Source organism: Schistocerca serialis, chromosome 1 (genome assembly GCF_023864345.2).
Source record: "Schistocerca serialis cubense isolate TAMUIC-IGC-003099 chromosome 1, iqSchSeri2.2, whole genome shotgun sequence".
NCBI lineage: Eukaryota > Metazoa > Arthropoda > Insecta > Orthoptera > Acrididae > Schistocerca > Schistocerca serialis.
In genome coordinates, this window is record NC_064638.1 from 1049698093 (window position 1) to 1049723187 (window position 25095).

At 43.9% G+C, this 25095-nt stretch overlaps 1 protein-coding gene across 4 annotated transcripts in view; it reads left to right on the forward strand.

The window, feature by feature from the left end:
• The window catches only part of LOC126414979 (uncharacterized), a 220464-nt gene that overhangs the window by 120452 nt on the left and 74917 nt on the right, over nucleotides 1-25095 (forward strand). Inside the window, exons 1-2 of one of the 4 annotated variants that reach the window (XM_050083395.1) lie at nucleotides 188-252; nucleotides 10954-11070. The exons of 1 other annotated variant lie outside the window; for it this stretch is intronic. In XM_050083395.1, the coding sequence (XP_049939352.1) occupies nucleotides 11022-11070 (49 nt within the window). In that variant the 5' untranslated portion in view covers nucleotides 188-252; nucleotides 10954-11021. Of the gene's footprint in view, nucleotides 1-187; nucleotides 253-10953; nucleotides 11171-25095 lie in introns of those variants that run through there. 2 more of the 4 variants (XM_050083394.1, XM_050083396.1) reach the window with 2 other exon arrangements.

The window sequence follows — 25095 nt, forward strand, 5'->3', positions numbered from 1 at the left end:
AAATAACTTCGTTAACAGACTTCACATGCCTGACCTTCAACGTAACCCTGGAGACATTGTGTAACATTTCGTCATTCAAGGCTGCAGAGAGAAATAGCATTTCCTCGCTCTCACCGCATCCGTCTTGCTGTCCGCTGCTAGGCAAAGGCGGCTCGTAGAATCCAGCCAGCTCTTTCAGTACGGATATAGCTGAGCGTCCGAGCTGGGGTCAGTGACGACCCGCAGCTGAGCGGCGTTGCTTTCTGTTTACGAGTAAGTGGAGACAAGTCACTGGACTTTGCGCATAGTCGCAAACTAAATGTTCGTTATTTGTCAACCTGTAGTCCAATAAGCCTTAAGGTGTCCTTCTCACATCTGTCGGCAAGTGTATGAATCGACAAGAATTGAAATCTTTGTCTCGCATAACATGTGCTTCGGTCGTGAACAGTTGTCTAACTTTACATTAATGCAGATTTTCGTCGCAGTTTCACTCTGTGAGTTTCTCTTGAACAACGTTTTTGACCCACTATAGTTCGGTTATGAGTGGACTTGTCGTATTATGAATAGAGAGGCACTGTGCTTTGATGAAACACAACAGTCATTTTACATCTTTGTGAACGATGTTGGTGACATGACCAGGAAAAGAGCCGTCCATTTTACATTTATATCTATGCTTGTAAAGTACGTGGCAAAGGATTCTTTATGTAATAGCATTATGCAACAATTTTCCTTCGTTCTTTACTCGAATCGAGCGTGCGGAAAAAGTGATTTATTATATGCTTATTGGCAAACTGTTATCAAAGTGGGCTTCTTTTGAAATTATTTGTAGGAGGTTGAAAAATATCTGTAGATCCTGCCTTAAAAAGGCGTTCGTAGAATTTTCTGAGTAGCTTTTCGCGAAATGTTCACTGTATTTTTCGAGTATCTGCCAGTTCTGATTTTTCTGCGCTTTTGTTACACTTTCCCACCGTGTTTAACCAGCCTGTGACCTTTCGCGCTGTTCTGCTTTGTATACGATCGATAGACCCCCGTCATTTGAGCAGTATTTCAGTATAAGCTGAAAAACTCTCGTGCAAGCTGCAGATGTCTGGTATCCGCCCAATAAATCACAGCTTGAAGCCTGATATACCTACAGTTAAGCACATACGGTCCTTCCACTACACTGCACCATAAATTGTTGCTACTAGGAATTTAAATGATTCGTCTGACTCCAGATGTAACTTCTCGATCCTGCAATCAAAGGGCTGTAATTTTATGTTTCGCTACTTGCTGAACTTAACGTATACAGTCTGCTAAGTAAGCTCGTTGTCTGGTTGACCTACTGCATATACGAATAAAAGAAAAATGCACCCTCAGCGTCGATAATTGCTTGGTATCTCAGAGGCATGCTTGAAGCCGAGTTTTCCGCGTATTCACAAGGAAGAGACCTCCAGATGTATCGAATTTGTGGTGACAGCTGTTTCAAAGTAAAGATCTTTTTTTCCTTGCAAACTTCTTTTTGAGGTAATACCATACATTTTCAGTAGGATCAGCGCCGGGTAACTGTGAGAGCCAATCAGTACCTGCACATCTATCTCTTTTTTCCACGCGCTGCAAAGCCTGCTGGGTGCTTCGAATTATTGTCCTCCAGCAGTATCCAGTGTTCAGTTCTGCCAGTGCACTAACGTTTGGCAGTTGGCATCAAACATCTTTGATGAACACGACGCTTAATCTGCCCTCATGTCTCTTCTTGTGTATCTCAGTCGAGAAAACAAAGTAAACTAATGCTTTATGGATACTGCAAGATGTACAAAGTCTTGGGTTGCGAAAGAACTAAGGCGGTATCTTTTACAATCTGTGTGTAACGCCGACCACGCTCTGACATAGCCGACTGTATATGCTTAAGGGCTCAATGCCATGCTTTGTAATAGGATACTGATACAGTTTAATCTGGTTACACTGAGGCTGCAACTTATCGTAAGCATTATGATTACCCGTTACACAACCGCTCACTTGCTTAGGATCTCCATCCTGTCACCTCCAGAGTATGTCACGTGGCACAGGATTGGTGCGTTAGTGAATTAAGAACATTTAAAAAACTACCAAAGTAGCTGATGTAATTCTAAAGTAAGAGGCTGTATCTGGAAGGAAGAAGGCGAATGACGGTAAGTCAAGTACCTGAACATTAAAGTAATAATAATATTTTTTCGCATTAAAAGGCCGTCTCTAACAGCCGTAAGTCAAAACTGATAACACACATTATTATTGTAAACTTTGCGTTTCAGGCGCTTCAGTAGCTTAGTTCTGAGAACTATTGAGGTTATCACCAGCACACTAACTCGATTATATGTTCATGTGTGCTCTGTCGTTGTCTACGAAAACTTACCAACTGGTTCTCTGATGCCATTTTAATGCTTTTCAGTGTGTTCACTGCATAATTTTCTAACCTGCATTCAAACATGCTACATGATTGTTGAAGTTAATGTGCACCTAATGCAACTAATACTATATGCGAAGTACGTAATATTAACAAGAACGGTCGTGGGGCTATTCCTATATCTCTTACTGCGACGGACGAGTCCATGATAATGTGCTACGTTCCACCAGTCAAGAAACTGTCAGTCCTTTGTCAAACCTCGCCAGATTCTCATTAGAATCCTTGATAGTTATTTTAAAAACACACAAAGAAGCCAGATGACCTCAGAAGTCAGAAAAGCTAGGCCTTCGATTAGCGTCGCAGTGTATCTTCCCGTCTAGGAGAGGGCCAACAAGAAAGTAGTCAGACTTAAGACGATACTGTGGAAAAGCGTTTTGGTAAATTCCACGTAAATTTTCTTCAACTGCGATCCCAATAGAAACTCAGAGATGGAGAGGAAGTCGCTGCCTGCCTATCAACAGTCACGCTAAACAGTTCATCCGTGTGTAGTACTCTCTTAAGCTGCTATATTAATAAAACCAGTATGCTTGCACCTGTAACTAAAATGTACTCTTAAGGCTCTCTGTGCTCGTTAAAGCACAAAGGCTCTTAGGTTGAAATTAGTCGTTGACCAAGTCCTGTTAACAGCGCTCTAAAACATAATTTTGCTGCGTACAACGGGAACACCACATGCTGATGTTTGTAAGTAAGGAGATTCTTGTATACATTGCTGTATGTCCAGAGGAACAGCCGGCCGGGATGGCCGAGCGGTTCTAGGCGCTACAGTCTGGAAACGAGCGACCGCTACGGTTGCTGGTTCGAATCCTGCCTAGGGCATGGATGTGTGTGATGTCCTTAGGTTGGTTAGGTTTTTAGTAGTTCTAAGTTCTAGGGGACTGATGACCTCAGAAGTTAAGTGCCATAGTGCTCAGAGCCATTTAAACCATTTTTGGACCAGGGGAACAAAATAAAAGAGCTGCCATTGAAAACTGATTCCCAGTGCTCTACAGATTAATGGACATCTTGCTTCAAATAACTAAATGGACATTGTACTTTATTAAGTTGCTTTCTGGGAGACTTTTTTTTCTTAATTTATCATGCTGCTCCTTGTGGGACTGGGCCGCCTGATGGAGACGAAAGTCTTTCCAGCCATTCGTGGTGTTATGTTCTTGGAGCACAGTTAATTTTACAAAATTTCTGGTTTATTTAATAATTTCTTTTCTTCTTTCAAGTACCTTTGGGAATAGTTCACAGGCTCTTGCCTTGCAGATGATAGGATCACCTCTAAAACTTCACATAAGATTTGATTATGTTCGATTTTTTTTTTTTTTTTGTTTTCGTGTACTTGTGACCCTGGCTTTCTTGTGACTGAAGAACAGCAACACGGACCACCAAAAGATATTGTAACGAAATTTTACTCACAGACAACTACTTTTGGTAAAGTGTCCATCTTCAGGTCACAGATTGATACTACATCAAGTGTAATGTTCGTTCTTTGTCGTCAAATACATATCTGCTGTCAGTTGCAGCATCTGCCACACAACCGTGTGTCTGTTGTCTTTTCATGCAAAAATCGACAGTCCATTGCAGAGCTAAGCGTGCTGCCTGGCCGAAGTCATGTCATACACGTGGGGATTGATGAAAAATGCGTAAGATAACAGACACTTGCACGTGACAGATACTGAAGCTAAAAGCAGTTAAATATGTGAAGCCAAAAAGCGTTCTCACTTCGCTTGATCGAAACGAGCTCTCTATGAATAAGTGTTCATTGACACAGCTTTTGCCGGCCGGTGTGGCCGAGCGGTTCTAGGCGCTTCAGTCTGGAACCGCGCGACCGCTACGGTCGCAGGTTCGAATCCTGCCTCGGGCATGGATGTGTGTGATGGCCTTAGGTTAGTCAGGTTTAAGTAGTTCTAAGTTCTGGGGGACTGATGACCTCAGATGTTAAGTCCCATAGTGCTCAGAGCCATTTGAGGCATTTGAACACAGCTTTTGGTGCTTCCACCATTCCGCTCTGTAAGTACACTATCTGATTAAAACAATCCGGACACCTGTTCGTGGACATCAAGGGTTAAGTCTTTATGAAGACTGGCACTCTGCTGGGTCACTTTCAGTGAGGTGTGTGAATGTTTGTGGCAGCCCATTCTTGATCAAGTGCCGAAACTGGAGATGATAGTGATGTCGGACCCTGAGGTCTGGAGCGAAGTCGACGTTCTGATTTCTTCCAAAGGTGTCACATTGGGTTGAGGTCGGTACTCTGAGCTGGCCAGTCCATTCCAGGAATGTTATTGTCCACAAACTATTGCCTCAAAGGTGCTGGATTACGAGATGGCGCATTCTCATGCTGATACAATCAGTCTTAAGTCCCCGAACTGTTAATCTGCTGTTCGCAGTACACAATGCTGTGAAGTGTGTTCGTATCCATGCGCATTTAGCAATTTCTTAAGCGCTGTAAAGGGAACACATACAAACCACGGGAAACACCGCCAGACCGCGACACCGCCTCCTCTGTACTTCGCTGTTGGCTCTACACATGATGGGAAGTAACGTTTTCCAGGTTCACCAAACCCAGACCCTTCCATCAGACTGCCACAGGATGTAGCGTGATTCATCACTCCCTTTACACCATATCAAGCGTCGCTTAGTATTGATTATGGATACGTGTGGCGTATGAGGAGCTAGTCGATTATTGAACCCCTTCTTTTTAACTCACTATTATTGTCAATATGCTAGCTGGCCTACTGGCAGCACTTTGAGCTGTGCTTGTCCCTTCGAGTTTTCATTTCTCAATGACATCACCAACAGTTCACTTGGGCAGTTTTCGAAGTGTTTAAATGTCCCTGTTGGATGTTTTAGGCGGCACCCAATGACTAGCCCACGTTCGAAGTTACTGAGCTCACCTGATCGCTCATTCTGTTGTTACTGCTTCTCTACTGATAACACAGTACTGGCCTCTTTTTGTACTGGGGGCTCGGGGGCGTGGGGCCCGTCTCTCATGGCTAGTGGTCAATTCCGCAATGCATAGCGATGTCCGGATACTTTTGATCAGATAGTATACAGTGAAGGTGAACAACAAGGTCTAAACATATTTCTTGTTAATCGATGTTCTGGTATTTATTTTCTCTCTTGTGATCTAAGGACGCATCACATCATTCATTAGCAGTATCTGTAAGAAATTTCCGATCCTTCTTTTCTTAGTGGCATCGTCGCCTGAGCACTTCTAATGACGAAGGTGCTTAACAGACGATGGAAATTACAAAGCCCTAGGAGACAACAGAGCTATTATTTTCAAGGAGGCAAAAATAATGTAATTACTTTTTGTTAATTGCTGGTTTCGGAACCACCCGTGTTGTAAGAAGCAAACAGTCATTATGCCAGCTCGGCTGCACAATATCGCTTGCACTGTTTATTTTCAAATGGTTCAAATGGCTCGGAGCACTATGGGATTCAACATCTGAGGTCATCAGTCCCCTAGAACTTAGAACTACTTAAACCGAACTAACCTAAGGACATCACACACATCCATGCCCGAGGCAGGATTCGAACCTGCGACCGTAGCGGTCGCGCGGTTCCACACTGAAGCGCCTAGAACCGCTCGGCCACACAGGCCGGTCACTGTTTATTTTACTTCGTCGTTAGTCATTTCAATCATTAGGCCTACCTGGATAGAAATCACCGTCACACGCTATCCAGCGACAAGCTACAAGCAGAAAAATTAAGCATCGAGATGAACAATGTTATCCCTGCAGAGTGTGTGACGTTGGTTTGTATCCGGGTAGATCTTGAAAACGGTTATGGGCAAAACTACTCGTTTTGTAAATTTAATGATGACATCCGAGGTGGGAGAACGGTTGTGTCCTCCTCACAATGTAATTAACTCGTGCCTTGACTCAGCGTTACACGCTAGATTTCTGCTGTCAAGCGCACATTTGTACTCTGCTGTGTCAGATGCGTTGGGCCATCCAACTCACAATAACTTTGTTGTCACCAAGCGATCCGTTTGCTGCTCCGCGCTCCATATTGCAACAGTTCGTTGTAGAACGGCTTACTCCTTCTTCTACTCCCGCTTTCTCAAAACGACTAACGAACGGCTGAAGTAACACCTTCAGCTATCGAACGCTACCAGGGTTTATCTTTTAGGAACACTGCTGCCAGCTACCATTACTCTTGGACTGTAATCATTTACCATGATAGTAGAGCAAATATTAGTACATCACTATAAACTGCCGAACTTCAAGCACATCTTTATAGTTTAATTTTACTCAACTATCATGGTACAGACGGGGAAAATATTTTCAACGTACTTTTCGGGCACTCACCGTATTTGTTAACCCTCGCTGCAGTGACACGTGTGTAAAGAATTGTATCAATTACGAGCTTCGTGAGACTATGATATTTGAATATAATAACTTCTCATTCATTCAAAACCAGACTTTGTGGTCTGTTCTCGTAGATATTTGTAGTGGATACAAAAATACTCATACACTGATTTCAGAATAAAGTTCAAGGAACACAACCGGGCTTTGAGAACAGTCAGTCTACATTTTACATGCACCTTCGAAACTAAAAACACAAAGCAGCAGAACTAGAAAATGCAGTAAAAATTCTACATAGGATACCCACGGGGCATACACCTCTGTGCCTCTCCAAAACGCTGGGAGAATGCGATGTCGCATCAGGTCGCCGCCATAATCACTGACGATGATAATACAGGGTGGAAAAGAAATGCAATTTCTGGCTGAACAGAGTGCAATGCCATTTATCAGTAATCCATGCTTTCGGTTCGCGGAAACACTCCATCGGTTGGCGGAAACACTCCAGACCCCGTTTGGGTTGTGATGTTAACGGCAACCTACGTTTGGTTCGGTAATTTCGTAGTCGACTGCTGCTTGTAGTCTCAGATCGATGTCACGGGGCAATCAGAATGTTACAGGAAGTCCATTACTTGTTGTCGGATAGCGATGCATATGTGAAGACATATGCTTGGTGCGCAATACGGCGATCCTCCCTTGTGTTGGTCAGACGTCGATTACGCCTGTCCCCAAGTACCCATGCAGTCCAATGTCAGGCCGCTGTCACAGCCGAATGCCCCACCTTTCTTCCAAGCAGCCAAATGGAGACCTCCGATGATGCCCCATTCGAACTCTGTCAAGCGCTGATAACACTGTCTCACACGGATACGCAGTATCTGTACATCTACGTCTACATCTACATGGATACCCTGCAAATCACATTTAAGTGACTGGCAGAGTGTTCGTTAACCACCTTCACAATAATTCTCTTAGTTCAATTTCGAACATCGCGCGGAAAAGACGAACACCTATATCTTTCGGTGCAAGCTCTGATTTCCCTAACTAAGTCGGCGTCAACAAAATATTTTCGCATTCGGAGGAGAAAGTTGGAGACGGAAATTTCGTGAGAAGATCCTGCCGCTACGAAAAACTCCTTTGTTTTAATGGTGTCCACCCCAAATGCTGTATCATTTCAGTGACACTCTCTCCCCTATTTCGCGATAATACAAAACGTGCTGCCCTCCTTTGAACTTTCTCGATGTACTCAGTCAATCCTGTCTGTTAAGGATCACAGACCGCGTAGCAGCATTCTAATAGAGGACGGACAAGCGTAGTGTAGACAGTCTCCTTAGTAGACATGTTACTTTTCTAAGTGTTCTGCCAATAAAACCCAGTATTTGGTTAGCCTTCAAAAAATGGCTCTGAGCACTATGGGACTTAACTTCTTTGGTCATCAGTCCCCTAGAACTTAGAACTACTTAAACCTAACTAACCTGAGGACATCACACACATCCAAGCCCGAAGGAGGATTCGAACCTGCGACCGTAGCGGTCGCGTGGTTCCAGACTGTAGCACCTAGAACCGCTCGGCCACTCCGGCCGGCGGTTAGCCTTCCCCAAACGCAGTCTTTGGTTAGCCTTCCGCAAAACATTTTCTGTGTGTTCCTTCCAAGTTAAGATGTTCGTAATTGTAATTCCTAGGTATTTATTTGAATTTACGGCCTTTAGATTTGACTGATTTGTCGTGTAATCGAAGTTTAACGATTCGTTTTAGCACTCATATGGATGACCTCACACTTTTCATTATTTAGCATCAGTTGCCAATTTTTGCATCACACAGATATCTTTCTAAATTGTTTTTCAGTTTGTTTTGTTCTTCTAATGGCTTTACTAGTCGATAAACGACAGCATCATCCGCAAACAACGTAAGACGGCTGCTCAGATTGTCTCCTAAATCGTTTATATAGATGAGGAACAGCATAGGGCCTATAACACTACCTTGGGGAACGCCAGAAATCACTTCTGTTGTACTTGATGACTTTCCGTCGATTACTGCGAACTGTGACCTCTCTGACAGGAAATCACGAATGCAGTCACATAACTGAGTCGATATTCCATAAGCACGCAATATCACTACAAGCCGCTTATGTGGTAGAGTGCCAAAAGCCTTCTGGAAATGTAGAAATACGGAATCACTCTGAAATCCCTTGTCAATAGCACTCAATACTTCGTGTTAGTAAAGAGCTAGTTGTGTGGCACAAGAACGATGTTTTCTAAAATCTGTGTCAATAGACCGTTTTCTTTGCGGTAATTCCTGTCTCCTTCTCAGTGGTCACTCAAAATCTGACGCTTCTCATGCTCCTTATTTACCGTAGCAGGCGTGATAACAGCACCCAGTACGAATAACGCATATGTCCTCTGGTGGCCGTTCTACCTGTCACACAGAACTGAAACTCCAATTATTTGCATACCCGCCGATGGTGTGTACGTGTACGAAGTAACATTAACATTGATATATCCGAAAGAACAGATACCATCTTCATATTTATATATAGTTAAGGCTCACCGCCCATTTGTTTAAATGTTCAAATGTGTGTGAAACTGCTAAGGTCATCAGTCCCTAAGTTAACACACTACTTAACCTAAATTAACCTAAGGACAAACACACACACCCATGCCCGAGCCGGCCGGAGTGGCCATGCGGTTCTAGCCGCTACAGTCTGGAACCGAGCGACCGCTCCGGTCGCAGGTTCGAATCCTGCCTCGGGCATGGATGTGTGTGATGTCCTTAGGTTAGTTAGGTTTAATTAGTTCTAAGTTCTAGGCGACTGATGACCTCAGCAGTTAAGTCGCATAGCGCTCAGAGCTATTTGAACCCATGCCCGATGGAGGACTCGAACCTCCGCCGGGACCAGCCGCACAGTCCGTGACAGCAGCGCCTTGGACCGCTCGGCTAATCCCGCGCGGCCCGCCCATTTGACCATCTTCTTCTGTGCGGATGCACAAACAGTCCCCGAACTCTTACGGGAATCGGCAGTAAAGCCGCAAGTAATGAGTATAATGGGCAGGGGCACTATGAATATAGTACGAGACAATAAGTTGCGAATGTGGGTCTCACGGGAGGCGTGCCAGAGAGAAGTTCCTGCAGTCGCACTAGCCTCTGTGTCCTCGGTGGCGCAGCTGGACGCCGGCACGGTAGCTCAGCGTGTTCGGTCAGAGAGTTGGCTGCCCTCTGTAATAAAAAACTGAGTCAGCGGCTCAACACTGAACTTGAACGAGTGTAATGGGACAACCGCACCGAACAAATGCAACTCGCAAAATCGAACAAAATGAGAACACTAAAAAAAAAAAACAAAAAAAGATGGATAGAGCGTCTACCATTTAAGCAGGAGATCCCGGGTTCGAGTCCCGGTCGGGGCACATATTTTCAACTGCCCCCGTTGACTTATATCAACGCCTGTATGCAGCTGGGACTATTCATTTCATTGTAATTATATTAACATTTGACTGTGTCAAAATGTCCTCTGGTGTACTTCCGGTCTACAGTGTCCAACGGGCACAATATTTCGGCGATCATACATGTCGCCATCATCAGGTGAACTGACGGACTGAGCTCCTGTGAACGTGCCGGTACGGAGAACCGTACGCTATGGCTGTTCAGGGGGAACTGGGTTCGGTCGCGGCGGCGGCCGATTTAAATACCCTCCGCCCGCGGCTCTCTCCCTCCGCTGTCCGCGCCACGCGCCACGGTCGTGGAACAGATTGCGACGGCGTCTGAGATGACGGTGTGATGGCTCTGTCCGCCGTGGTCGTCACAGCTATACGTTTGCTCGATTTACTCTTGATTAACCCAATCGCTGGTTCCCAAGCCTTGCTAAGATTATAGCCACAGTCACGGTTTATGAGGTCTTCATTGGTGCGAATTTCGATGGCCTCTCACACAACGCTGTCCCAGTATCTCGACGTCTGTACCAGAATCCTCGTGCGTTCATACTCCACAGCGTGATTTTCCGACAAACAATGTTCAGCGACCGCCGACTTGCTCGGATACATCAGTCGAGTGTGCCTCTGGTGTTCCCGTTGGACACTGTAGACCGGCAGTACACCAGTGGATATTTTGACTATCAAATACGCCGGGAGAAACTCAAGAATCACATTTGACTGTGTGTTCGGGGTGCTTCACTTTTTTGTCAGACAGGGTAAATTCCTGATGACGAGCAGTGTGTGTTTGTTTACAGGTGACGAGATGTGAGCGAACGGAGTTTGTACGTGGTTGGTGTGCTTGCAGGAGCGGCACCATGCCCCGGGCAGAGTGAGCGGCCGTAGGCGGCGCCGTGTCTCGGCGATGCGCCAAGCATGACCGCGGCCTGCTGCAGCGCCACACGTCGCCGCGCCGCGGACACACGTGAGTCACGAGCCGGCACCGGCTAAAACCGTGGCTCGCGCTGGACTTGGACACTGAGGGGACAGAGCTGGGTAGCTGGACATGGATGCGGCCGTTCCGGGTTCGAATCCCATTCCAGCAAACTGTATTTTTTTTTCCTCCTTCTAGGACGTTTCAAGTAGCGCACACTGTCTACATCTACATGATTACTCTGCAATTCACATTTAAGTGTTTGGCAGAGGGTTCATCGAACCACAATCATACTATCTCTCTACCATTCCACTCCCGAACAGCGCGCGGGAAAAACGAACACCTAAACCTTTCTGTTCGAGCTCTGATTTCTCTTATTTTATTTTGATGATCATTCCTACCTATGTAGGTTGGGCTCAACAAAATATTTTCGCATTCGGAAGAGAAAGTTGGTGACTGAAATTTCGTAAATAGATCTCGCCGCGACGGAAAACGTCTTTGCTTTAATGACTTCCATCCCAACTCGCGTATCATATCTCCCACACTCTCTCCCCTATTACGTGATAATACAAAACGAGCTGCCCTTTTTTGCACCCTTTCGATGTCCTCCGTCAATCCCACCTGGTAAGGATCCCACACCGCGCAGCAATATTCTAACAGAGGACGAACGAGTGTAGTGTAAGCTGTCTCTTTAGTGGACTTTTTGCATCTTCTAAGTGTCCTGCCAATGAAACGCAACCTCTGGCTCGCCTTCCCCACAATATTATCTATGTGGTCTTTCCAACTGAAGTTGTTCGTAATTTTAACACCCAGGTACTTAGTTGAATTGACAGCATTGAGAATTGTACTATTTATCGAGTAATCGAATTCCAACGGATTTATTTTGGAACTCATGTGGATCACCTCACACTTTTCGTTATTTAGCGTCAACCGTCACCTGCCACACCATACAGCAATCTTTTCTAAATCGCTTTGCAACTGATACTGGTCTTCGGATGACCTTACTAGACGGTAAATTACAGGATCATCTGCGAACAACCTAAGAGAACTGCTCAGATTGTCACCCAGGTCGTTTATATAGATCAGGAACAGCAGAGGTCCCAGGACGCTTCCCTGGGGAACACCTGATATCACTTCAGTTTTACTCGATGATTTGCCATCTATTACTACGAACTGCGACCTTCCTGACAGGAAATCACGAATCCAGTCGCACAACTGAGACGATACCCCGTAGGCCCGCAGCTTGATTAGAAGTCGCTTGTGAGGAACGGTGTCAAAAGCTTTCCAGAAATCTAGAAATACGGAATCAATTTGAGATCCCCTGTCGATAGCGGCCATTACTTCGTGCGAATAAAGAGCTAGCTGCGTTGCACAAGAACGATGTTTTCTGAAAGCATGCTGATTACGTATCAATAGATCGTTCCCTTCGTGGTGATTCATAATGTTTGAATGCAGTATATGCTCCAAAACCCTACTGCAAACCGACGTCAATGATATAGGTCTGTAGTTAAATTGATTACTCCTACTACCCTTCTTAAACACTGGTGCGACCTGGGCAATTTTCCAATCTGTAGGTACAGATCTATCGGTGAGCGAGCGGTTGTATATGATTGCTAAGTAGGGAGCTATTGTATCAGCGTAATGTGAAAGGAACCTAATCGGTATACAGTCTGGACCTGAAGACTTGCCCGTATCAAGCTATTTGAGTTGCTTTGCAACCCCTAAGGTATCTACTACTAAGAAACTCATGCTAGCAACTGTTCATGTTTCAGTCTGCCACACTGCAGAGCGAAGCACTCGTTCGGGAAACAACCTCTAGGCTGCATTTCTGTGTGATGTCCATTCTTTCAGAAGTAAGAGCATCTGGACTATCAGACCAATTGTCTGATTGGTTTGAAGAGTTCCTAGATAACAGAACGCAGGATGTCATTCTCAATGGAGAGAAGTCTTCCGAAGTAAGAGTGATTTCAGTTGTGCCGCAGGGGAGTGTCGGAGGACCGTTGCTATTCACAATATAAATAAATGACCTTGTGGATAGAATCGAAAGTTCACTGAGGCTTTTTGCGGATGATGCTGTAGTATATCGAGAGGTTGTAACAATGGAAAATTGCACTGAAATGCAGGAGGATCTGCAACGAATTGACGCATGCTGCAAGGAATGGCTATTGAATCTCAATGTAGACAAGTGTAATGTGCTGCGAATACATAGAAAGAAAGATCCTTTATCATTTAGCTACAATATAGCAGGTCAGCAACTGGAAGCAGTTAATTCCATAAATTATCTGGGAGTACGCATTAGGAGTGATTTAAAATGGAATGATCATATAAAGTTGATCGTCGGTAAAGCAGATGCCAGACTGAGATTCATTGGAAGAATCCTAAGGAAATGCAATCCGAAAACAAAGGAAGTAGGTTACAGTACACTTGTTCGTGCGCTGCTTGAAAACTGCTCACCAGTGTGGGATCCGTACCAGGTAGGGTTGATAGAAGAGATAGAGAAGATCCAACGGAGAGCAGCGCGCTTCGTTACAGGAAAATTTAGTAATCGCGAAAGCGTTACGGAGACGATTGATAAACTCCAGTGGAAGACTTTGCAGGAGAGACGCTCAGTAGCTCGGTACGGGCTTTTGTTGAAGTTTCGAGAACATACCTTCACCGAGGAGTCAAGCAATATATTGCTCCCTCCTACGTATATCTCGCGAAGAGACCATGAGGATAAAAATCAGAGAAATTAGAGCCCACACATAGGCATACCGACAATCTTTCTTTCTGAGAACAATACGAGACTGGAATAGAAGGGAGAACCGATAGAGGTAGTCCCGCCACACACCGTCAGGTGGCTTGCGGAATATGGATGTAGATGTAGAGTTAGTCCAGCAAGTTATGCAGGAGATCTGCGACGTCTGAAAAGTACCAAAGCTGCTGACAGATCTGCAGCTGTGAAGGTGAGCCACGTGTCACGTCTGGATAGTTCAGTCCAGTGCTTCCGAACCTCTAAAGGTGGGGGGGGAGGGGGGGGGGAGGTGTTGAGAGATTTATAAGTGGGGCACCGACATCTCAGAAAAAAGCACAAAAATGCTACCGAGGCCTTTGGGACGCTATAGTTTAGTATTACTCTACATTTGGTAGCCCTTCTTTTACTAAAGTGTCGATCGCAGATTACTCTCAAATAAAGTTTTTCGAAAGAATCAAAAACGCTTATATATAAAATTCTCGTGGCACAGTTAGTTGCCATACTCCTCCGAAACGGCTTGATCGATTCTGATGAAATTTTACATGTATATTCGGCACATATGAGAATCGATCGTAATCTATTTTTCATAGCCCTAAGTGATAAGGGTGGTCCACCCCCAAAATTTTTTTTTGGACAGAACTTTTTAATTTTTTTTTATGATGTGGCATTAAAAAATACACACAACCCTAAATTTTCACCCTTTTACCACCAACTCCTATATATATCGTACGATCAAATTCTTTTAGTGGAACAAAGAAGTTCCTATGCTCTCCTTTGTTCCTCTAAAAGAATTTAATCATCGTACAATATTTTTACGTACGATAAAAATCGGTGCGTGTGCGCTTGGCCTTATTCATAATGCTGGAGAACACGTTTCAACACGAAATTGCCGCTACCTTTGTACGTTCATGGACGAGCCGTGTATCGGTTGCAATTGTTAAATCCGCGCGGTCTACCGTAGAAACACTAGAACTAATAGTGGACGATACTGCCGGTCTTCCCCCTAAGCCTTTTCTCACTCCCTACGCAGTTTTCGGCCATTGTTATTGTTTGTGTCACGACCTCCCGCCAACAACGGCTATTGTGTTACACGTATACATTGTGTTACACGTAAACATTATTCTTATAGACTAGAGATAATTTATATGGCAAATCAAACGTTTGCCGCGTCAGCTATAACATATAAAGATTTTCAGAGGCGTAACGAAGTTCGCCGGGTATAGCTAATCAATCAATAAATTAAATAAGCATTGAGGGGGGGGGATATGAGATACTGTGGCGTTGTAAAAGAGGGCACCACGTAGAAAAGATTAGGAGCCCCTGGTTTAGTCAGAAAGAGCATTCTCCGCTAGTTTCAGAGTTCCAGGTTCGAGTCTCAGTGTGGCAGGCTGTTTTCATGTGCCATGAAGCTAGAGTACAGCGCACGCGGCAATGCAGAGTGGAAGATTCTTTGTGGATGCAACACGAAAAATGGTTCTGAGGTGGTGAAGTACTGTTAAACAGAAATATACCGCTGTGTAAAAGAATGGCATTGCTGCCCTCTCCCTACTGAAGGCGGCAAGTCTGAAGCTGTTATTTGCAACGTCTCTACGTCAATAGCATGCCGGCTAATGTTGTTGATTAATTTCAGTATGAAGTATCACGAGACAGGAAAATGAAGTCTGGCTAAATGTTTCAATGAGACATGATAATATTAACAGAATAATTTTATTTTGTGTGGGGGGGGGGAGAGGGGGGGGGGCAGGGGAGGGGACATGTGTATTCCGTACTGGAAAACTGTTACTGACTTGTCAACAAGACGATCATGAATGCAGAATTCTCTGAAGCTAAAACTTTTCATTTCTCCCGATTCCACATCTTGTTTCTTAGAAGTGACTATCTGCGAACTTGTCGCCTGACTACTTGTCTTCATAGCGCCTCCACAGTTCCACGAACGACTGATTCAGCGCTTGCCAGCCTGCAGCTTTTATTTACTTCTCCATTAGCGCCTCCAGGAATGCCAACAGGACGCGCCAACCATTGGACTCAAGCGGTTACTCATAACTTAGAGAGCCGGGCTTCGAATCGATAATAGGCAATGAAAACCCTCGTGAATCCATTTCATTAAATTTTACAGGAGAAGCAAAGACAGTTTCTTAAAAAATAACAGATAATGTTGTTACCTGTGTAGTATATAGTAGAAGCCTAGTTTAAATTTATCCAACACTTTCTATCGTCTACGTGCTTGGTGACGTTTCTCAGACATTGCAAATTTTCAGTGCTCCAGAGCGCGTGATTCTGCTATGGTGTAGCACTACTATTTCGGTTACTGTTATTCTTGTCACAAAGAGATGTCCTCAGGGATGGGACCGACTCTTTGAAATCATCTATATGGTAGTGTAGGTTAGGTTGGGTTTTTGGGGGGGAGAGACCAAACTGGTAAGTTATCGGTCTCATCGGATTAGGGAAGGACGGGGAAGGAAGTCGGCCGTGCCCTTTCAAAGGAACCATCTCGGCATTTGCCTGGAGCGATTTAGGGAAATCATGGAAAACCTAAATCAGGATGGCCGGACGCGGGATTGAACCGTCGTCCTCCCGAATGCGAGGCCAGTGTGCCACCTCGCTCGGTGTAGGTTAGGCTCCCAGGTATCTCACTCTGGAGCTATTCACCCTGGTGACCCCTTGTTTGCGAGTAATCGACGAAAGAAGTCCTAATTTTGCGTGATTACCCTTAACATTGACAGCTATACGTATAGTGTTATTGCAGCGAAATGGTTAGCATACAAGACTAACTCAAAAGGCTGAGGGGGCAACTCTAGTCAACTACTAAGATTGTTTTTATTTTTAAGTAGTTATCGAAACGACTTTGATTGTTATTTTTATTCAGTTAATTCGTTTTAATGTAATTTTTTCAAATTTCTAATCCTTTGTCACGTCATTTTAATCATCGTATTAACTTTTACATTTGCTTTTTCTTTTCTTCCTATCATTCTTTTTCTATTTGGAATCTTTGTGCGTGCGATTTGAATTAGTTTTATTTATTCATCACAATGTTTGAACGTTAGAAAATGCCGATCCACAAAAGACGAAACAATCTATATTGGCTCTGCAATTTTGCCCAAAATGCATTTTTTGTTACGTGTAAGATGCACAATTTTTTAGGTGGTAATCGTCATGCAAACATTTAAAACACAAATTCTTGTTGCACTATGGACAAAAGAACGCAGATGAACATTCAAAAGAAAGAAGAGATTATTAATAAATGCGCAAAATGAGGAATAGAAATAATGAATGCTATAACGTGAACGAAAATATAAATATAAAATAATCAAAGGGAGGAAATTAAATCAAAATTAATACAAAAAATTGTTAAAATCAAGTTCACAAAAGATTCCAAAGGAAAACAGAATGATGGGAACAAAAAATAACAGCAAACGAAAAAGTTTTGCTATGATGAAAATGACAAGACAGAGGATCAGAAATTTCAAAAAATTAAATTCAAACCAATTGACCGAATAAAAATAATGACTTCAGTCACTTCGATAACTATTTAAAAATAAAAAGGGATTGAAGTTTTGAAACCAGGACCTTCTGCATGTCAATCTCTTATACTAGCCACTAAACTATAACATCACTCGTTGTATTATTTTCAAATTTAAGGCCCTACAAGGTCACTCAGAATAACGAAATTTTTTTCGTCGATTACTAACAAACGAGGGCCAATCCGAGTGAGTGGCTGCAGAGTGCGGTGCCTGGGACCATAATTTATATTATCGTGTTGATAGTTTCAAAAAGTCGACCCTACTCCTCTCCTTGTCAGAGTGAGTGCATGTTCACAGTCGGTCTTTGTAACGCCTGCCGGTCATTAGGAAGTCACAGAATCAAGCAATATTACGCCTTTAGTGCGCTGCCTAGTACGAGAAACATTCTTTCGAGTTCGCGTGTCGTGTCCAGACAAAGGAAGAGAATTTGCAAAGGACTTTTACTTAGGAACGTCGTCGCATTTTCATCCCATTGCGTTAAGTTGTAGTAGAAGAGCCCTCGAAAAACTTCCCGTTGTTTCATTTCTCCTGCAGCTCCGCTACCATGTCAGTTCGCAAAAAATTGCTGTAGACGATTATTGCCGAGTCATGGAAGAACGTTCTGTAAGGGAATTCTTCAAGCAAGATATCGCAGAACCCTTTTTACTCTTTGCGATGGTCATTTTCTTTTAAATGACGTAGCGCTAATGGAGCACTGTTATCTCAGATAATTAACACAAGCTAACCACCCGCTACGCTGTTGCCAGGTTTGTGGATTTTGTTCTGCAGGTGGTGGAGACGTGCAGGACGTTCATGAAATGTTACAAGGACCGTATGTTACTGGTTCTGCCACTGAACAGTTAAAATACCTGTGAATTACTTAGTGAATATTCATCGAAATTTCTTATCGAGAACAGATCTAAGGAATACTGAAATGAAGCTCTCATTATATCCTTAATACTGTTAAGTCACCACGAATTCGTAATTAGTCAACTGATGGCTCCTTGCCCTACGGGGGCTAACATTTCGTGTGCACATGAACATTTTTGTGCCCCGTGTTTCTTTTCGTGTGTTAGATTTAACTCTATTTGAGATTTCGTAGTTTTGTCCGTCCCTTTATCTCTTAGTTTCGTTTTTGAACGCCAGTAAAGTATTATTTGCTTATTCGTGGCTGACACTTTACTGCGTGGTATTTAATATGACTACTGTCGAGAAATCTTTCTTTTTTGTGAATTTCGAGAACTGTTTGATGGCTGTAGTAGTTAATGTACTCCGAATTTTGACGGACAGGAAATTTGGTATTTCGGAATCCGCTAAGACTATTCCAGACAGCAGACTGACTGTTTCACGTTTAACATTCTTTTTCCAGATACTGACAGCAATGGAAATGTAGTGACGGTCTTGGATTTAAATGAGGAAGGACAACGGTTTCTTTTCTTCGACAAATTAAAATATGCAACTTACGCTTGTTACATAAAACAACTTTATGATTAGGCAAAGGAGACACTGAGAAAAGTTTAGTGATCAAAAAAGTTAAAGTAGCGTATCAGATGCAGGGTACTAGGATATTTTGCAGCAGCACCTTACAATTGGGAAAATTAATTAAAATCGAAGACTTGAAATAAAACAGGCTCTAAGAGCCAAAAATCATGAATTTGAGGAAAATGAGTTTTTAAGTGTACTAGGTAGGTAATGGCCGTAATTGTACTCATTAACGTGTTTTATTTGAAAGTTCAGCATAGTATTGATCTAGTTTCCAAAGGAAATGACAAAGGTTGAACTGTAAAACTATGAAAAACTTACTAAGTGCGATAGTTCAAAAGTCAGCAAAAAGATACTAAAAGTTCATTCTTCTGTTGTAAAACTATATGTTGTCATTATTTATCAGGTACTGCATCATTTCAATCAAATCTTTCGTCTGTTCTTCACAGATCTGGCTTGTAACCCCATGGCAGGTAGTTGAATTTTGTTGACGTCCTGTACTTGTACACCTTTTCTCAAAATAAAATGGGAATACCTTCCCAGGCCCCAGTTTCATTTAAGCGTCTGGTTCTAACTACGTGAAGCTTATGTTTGTCTAACCATAGTAACTGTACTTTGGATACATCTGGATTTGCTGTGTTTGTATTACAGTCTGCTGCTTTCTTCGGATATAAGAAGTCCGATGCATTTACGTTACTGACGATAAATGGCTTTATTTGCCTTGATTGCAATATCATGCCCCTCACATCGGAAACAATACGCTTGGTAAATCAAGAATAAACAGTCTGTCTGTGATTTAGGTTATCGATCAGTAATGAGACTTGCTGCTGAGCTCGATGAGCTTTTGCAGGAATATATTTATTACTCGAACTTCTGTATTCATCCCCTCCATTTTTCATTTTTTTCCTCATTGCTGACATAGTATCTGCTCCTTTAACTCGCCGTTTCTTTCCAGTCAAACTGTTATAATCATCTGCTGCCTTCGCCATTTATCTAACACTGAGGGGTAATCGCGCGGAACGTTGAGCCTTTCATATTTTAACAGTAGTGGCTGTTAAACCACGTGCCAGTTGTTGATTGCATTGAAGTACTGCATTTCCATTCGTGGAGTCTTAACCTTAAACGTTGTTGGGCTTTTCATGTAGACCCCAATTCACACAAAACTTCAAAATTTCTTATTATGGCACCTAGAGCCTTTTATATTCCCAGTCTTCAACTGTCCGTTGTAAGCTGCATATGAAGGTACTGTTCCAGAGAATGAGAGAATATCGATAAAATGGCTCGTAGCTTCATCGTGCAATAGAAAGATAGACTTTGAAAGTAAAAACTAGCCCACTAGCCCACGTCTCTTCAAATTTCTTCTCAGACAATAGACGTTGCGACTCCTCTATTGCGATCTCCTGGTGTCCCCAGTTAGCTGAACACTTACAAAAGGAAGTAATTGCAGTCTTCTCTGTGGAAATTAAGTTCATTCTTAGAAAGCTCAATCGCTTCTCGGACATTCCTTCAATAAATATTGCATTCTATGGCCAGCAAACACCCATACGTTATTGGAATTTATATCTTGCCGCATTTCTCCAGGTGTCCATTTACTGGATATTTCACACTTTGTTTTAAAAGCTTGTGACCTTTGTGCTCTTCAGTCCTTCTCTCACTGTCCCAGTTTCAGTTATATAGGCTTTCCTACAGCAGCATGTCACTCCATACGAGGGCTGTTCAATAAGTAATGCACCACATTTTTTCTCAAGGCTAGTTGGTTTTATTCAGGATTGCAATATTCCATATTATTCCCCACTCTTTTGGTTACAAGACCCCCCTTTTTTTTTTACAACATAATCTCCGTTCAATGCGACGGCCTTACTTAACTTACTGAGAGGGCCAGTGTACCCGCATGGTACCACTGTACTGGTAGACGCCAGAGCCAACGTCTTGCTGCATCAGTAACCTCCTTATCATCCACGTACTGCGTCCCGCGGAGTGTGTCCTTCATTGCGCCAAATAGATGGAAGGTGGAAGGTACGATATCTGGGCTGTAGAGTGGATGAGGACGAACGGTTTATTGAAACTTTGTGAGCTCCTCTCGGAAGAAGCGCCGACTTGTGTGAGACCTTGCGCTGTCATGAGAAGGAGAAGTTCGTCTGCACTGTTTTGGCGGCGAATGAGAGTGTCCGCACGTTCCAACATTGCAGGCGTCACATCTGTTTGCGGCCAGCCGGCACGCGAGGGATCGGTCAGGTTTGCGCAACCTTATTGCGATGATGACAGACGTCTCGTCAATGGCTCACCGTGCTTTTGTTCAATGCCAGGTCTCCGTAGACATTCTGCAAGCGCCTTTAAATATGTACGATGCTCTGGTTTTCCGCCAAAAGCAACTCAATGACAGCTCTCTGCTTGGAACGCATGTCCGTTTCAGGCGCCATTTTGATGGTATAGCTCCGCCACCTTCAGAAGTTAGTGAGACTATAAGGGCAGAAGTGGGAATATTCTACGATGTCTCACAGCAAATTGCGTATTTTTTCAAGAGAAACTGGCCGAGAAAAAATGTATTACTCATTGAATTCTCCTCGTAGATTCCTGCAATGTGAAGATGATCTGGCGCGTCCGTTTTACGTCGGAAAGAGACCTTCATTTCCGTCAGCCTCCGTAACTCGGTGCTCAGCGTTTCTGCCTCCTATGCGGAGGACATGGATTCGATTCCTGGTACTGCCACGAATTTTCCGTGGGTGACCTGACTGGACCAGGGGCAATGTCTGCCTCGTGATGCCAACTGAGCAACTACTTCAGCGAGAAGTAGCGGCTCCTGGATAAAGAAAGCTGACAACGACTGGGAGGGTAGTGTGCTGACGATGCGCCCTTTCATACTGCATCCGGTGATGCCACTGGCGAAAGATGAACGGCGGTCGATCGATCCACCAGCACCAGAAGATGGAACTTTGCTTTTGCTTCGCAATGGCATTCTCCCGAACAATGTTGCTTATGCTGTCAGTAGCTCGGGAAACAAACTTTAACCTTATAGAGCGTTAAGGTGGTTCTTTGACCTTCTTATTAGCATAATTAATTCTATTTCTTACATGTAACTCAAAGATGGAGAGGGGAGAAAGGAAAGGAAAAGAATTATTGATGATGTCAGCCGCATCAGAACATTGCGCGGAATCAGCGCGGACTAGTATAAATATGTGCCGGAATGGGATTCGAACCCGGGATCTCCTATTTACTAGACTGGTGCATTAACCAATGCGCCATCCGGACAGTGTTCAGCGCAACTTAGCGGACTGTCTCGGCACGCCTCATGGCCGACCTTCACTACCACCGACTGCCACCTATCAGCATTCCCTGCCCATTTCCTCCATGCTCGCTACTCAGAGATTCCCACAGGAGTTCGGACGTACTTGTGCATCCACATTGAAGGAGGTGGATCTATTCTGTTCTTTCGGAGGTATCCGAAAGAGCAGACACCACGCGGAATCCGTAGCTGCGAAACATTATATGTAAATTGAAGGTGGAGAGGGGAGAAAGTAAAGTACGTCCGACCTCCTGTGTTAATCTCAGAGTACCGAGCATGGAGGAAATGGACAGGGACTGCACATAGGTGGCGCTCGATGGGAGTGCTGATCGCCCATGAGGCGTGCCGAGATAGTCTACGCCAGTGGTTCCCAATAGGTGGTCCACGGACTTCCAGGGGTCCGCGAGCTATGCCAGAGGGATCCTCAAGATGCTATTAGAATAAAAAATATGTTAAATATTTTTCGTATGATAACAGATTTTTTTTGTTTTGGTCGCTCAATATTTTTTCAATAATGAATATGTCAATGTTTTTTCTAAGTACCAAAAATAGAAAACGTATAAAAAGACTCTTGAATTTGGCTTTTTTAGGTACCTGATACTGTGATATGCCAAGGTACCAATCATGCTCGATGAGAGGGTCCTCGAGAAAATTTTGTTGGGAACCTCTGGTCTACGCAGTTGCGAAGAGTACTGTGTCCGAATGGCGCAGTGGTTAAGGCACCTGCCTAGTAAGCAGGCGATTTTGTGTTCGAATCCTGGTGTGGCATACATTTTTAATCGTCGCTGCTGATTCCGCGTAATGTCCTAATGCAGCTGACTTCAGTAGCCCCTTACCTTTCCTTTCGTTTCTCGCCCCTCCACCTTCAGTTTACATACAATGTATCATAGCGGCGGATTCCGCGTGGTGTGTGCTTTCGGACACGTCCGAAAAAAAGAGACACCACGCATTGGTATAATACTATTTACTTTGAAAGCAATGTCTTTGGACAAACATCTTAGCTGTTGGCTTTCAGTGTCTCCTTTAACAAATGCAGCTGCGATTCCAAGCTGTTATTGCCACTGATGCGGAACGCACCCGAAAACTCAACGTCAGGCACTGGTTGCTTCTGGGCTGGGTGGTAGTGCGAACTAGCATCTGAATATCTATTTGAGTTTGTGGGATTTCCGCACACTCTTTGCCCTAGAGTATTATCAGATCTTGTGTAAGCCAACACCTCATGATTGTGCCACCCACATAATGAAGCCAACAAAAGAAGGTCCTTGTGGAGCGATATTTAATTCATGTTGTCCTAAATGTGGAAGAGCTTCGTGTTTATGGTCTTCGCCCCACGCTAAGGCTATTGTGCAAGTGTGGCGCGTTGTCAGAAGAGCGCAGATGTTTCGGGTTTCTCGCAGTCGCAGATCTGCTGCGGTACAGATAGCAGGTGCGTCACAGCGTGCATCTGAAATGGCGTGGCAGCTGTAGATGTTCACCAAAGTCGCACTACGCGGGGAACAGGATTCTTATGGGTGAAAAGTTAAATTGCACACAGGCTCTCAGTGTGGCAGTACATGGACGGAACGTAATGTCGCATCCAGCCGTCGTGAAATTAAATTGCACGCAGATTCTCAGTGAAATTATGGCGTTGTGAAATGGTGCCACCAATTTGACCAAGGCTACACAGGCGTGGGTGATACTGATCCGCCTAACACTCCAGATATTGCAGATGAAATAACGTCTGAGGGAAATAGATTTTCCAACCATGAGGACGTTTATACATCGGTTTTTTCGAATGGTTCCGTGACCAAAAGCGGATTTGTATCGTAAGGAATTTACATCTACGTCTACATTTACACTCCGCAAGCCACCCAACGATGTGTGGCGGAGGGCACTTTACGTGCCACTGTCATTACCTCCCTTTCCCGTTCCACTCGCGTATGGTTCACGGGAAGAACGACTGCCGGAAAGCATCCGTGCGCGCTCGAATATCTAATTTTACATTCGTGATCTCCTCGGGATGTATAAGTAGGGGGAAGCAATATATTCGATACCTCATCCAGAAACGCACCCTCTCGAAACCTGGACAGCAAGCTACACCGCGATACAGAGCGCCTCTCTTGCAGAGTCTGCCACTTCAGTTTGCTAAACATCTCCGTAACGCTATCACGCTTACCAAATAACCCTGTGACGAAACGCACCGCTCTTTTTTGGATCTTCTCTATCTCCTTTGTCAACCCGACCTGGTACGGATCCCACACCGATAAGCGATACTCAAGTATAGGTCGAACGAGTGTTTTGTAAGGCACCTCCTTTGTTGATGGACTACATTTTCTAAGGATTCTCCCAATGAATCTCAACCTGGCACCCGCCTTACCAACAATTAATTTTATATGATCATTCCACTTCGAATGGTTCCGTACGCATACTCCCAGATATTTTGCAGACGTAACTGCTACCAGTGTTTGTTCCGCTATCATATAATCATACAATAAAGGATCCTTCTTTCTATGTATTCGCAATACATTACATTTGTCTATGTTAAGGGTCAATTGCCACTCCCTGCACCAAGTGCCTATCCGCTGCAGATCTTCCTGCATTTCGCTACAATTTTCTAATGCTGCAACTTCTCTGTATACTACAGCATCATTCGCGAAAAGCCGCATGGAACTTCCGACACTATCTACTAGGTCATTTATATATATTGTGAAAAGCAATGGTCCCATAGCACTCCCCTGTGGCACGCCAGAGGTTACTTTAACGTCTGTAGACGTCTCTCCATTGAGAACAACGTGCTGTGTTCTGTTTGCTAAAAACTCTTCAATCCAGCCACACAGTTGGTCTGATATTCCGTAGGCTGTTACTTTGTTTATCAGGCGACAGTGCGGAACTATATCGAACGCCTTCCGGAAGTCAAGGAAAATGGCATCTACCTGGGAGCCTGTATCTAATATTTTCTGGGTCTCATGAACAAACAAAGCGAGTTGGGTGTCATACGATCGCTGTTTACGGAATCCATGTTGATTCCTACAGAGTAGTTTCTGGGTTTCCAGAAATGACATGATACGCGAGCAAAAAATATGTTCTAAAATTCTTCA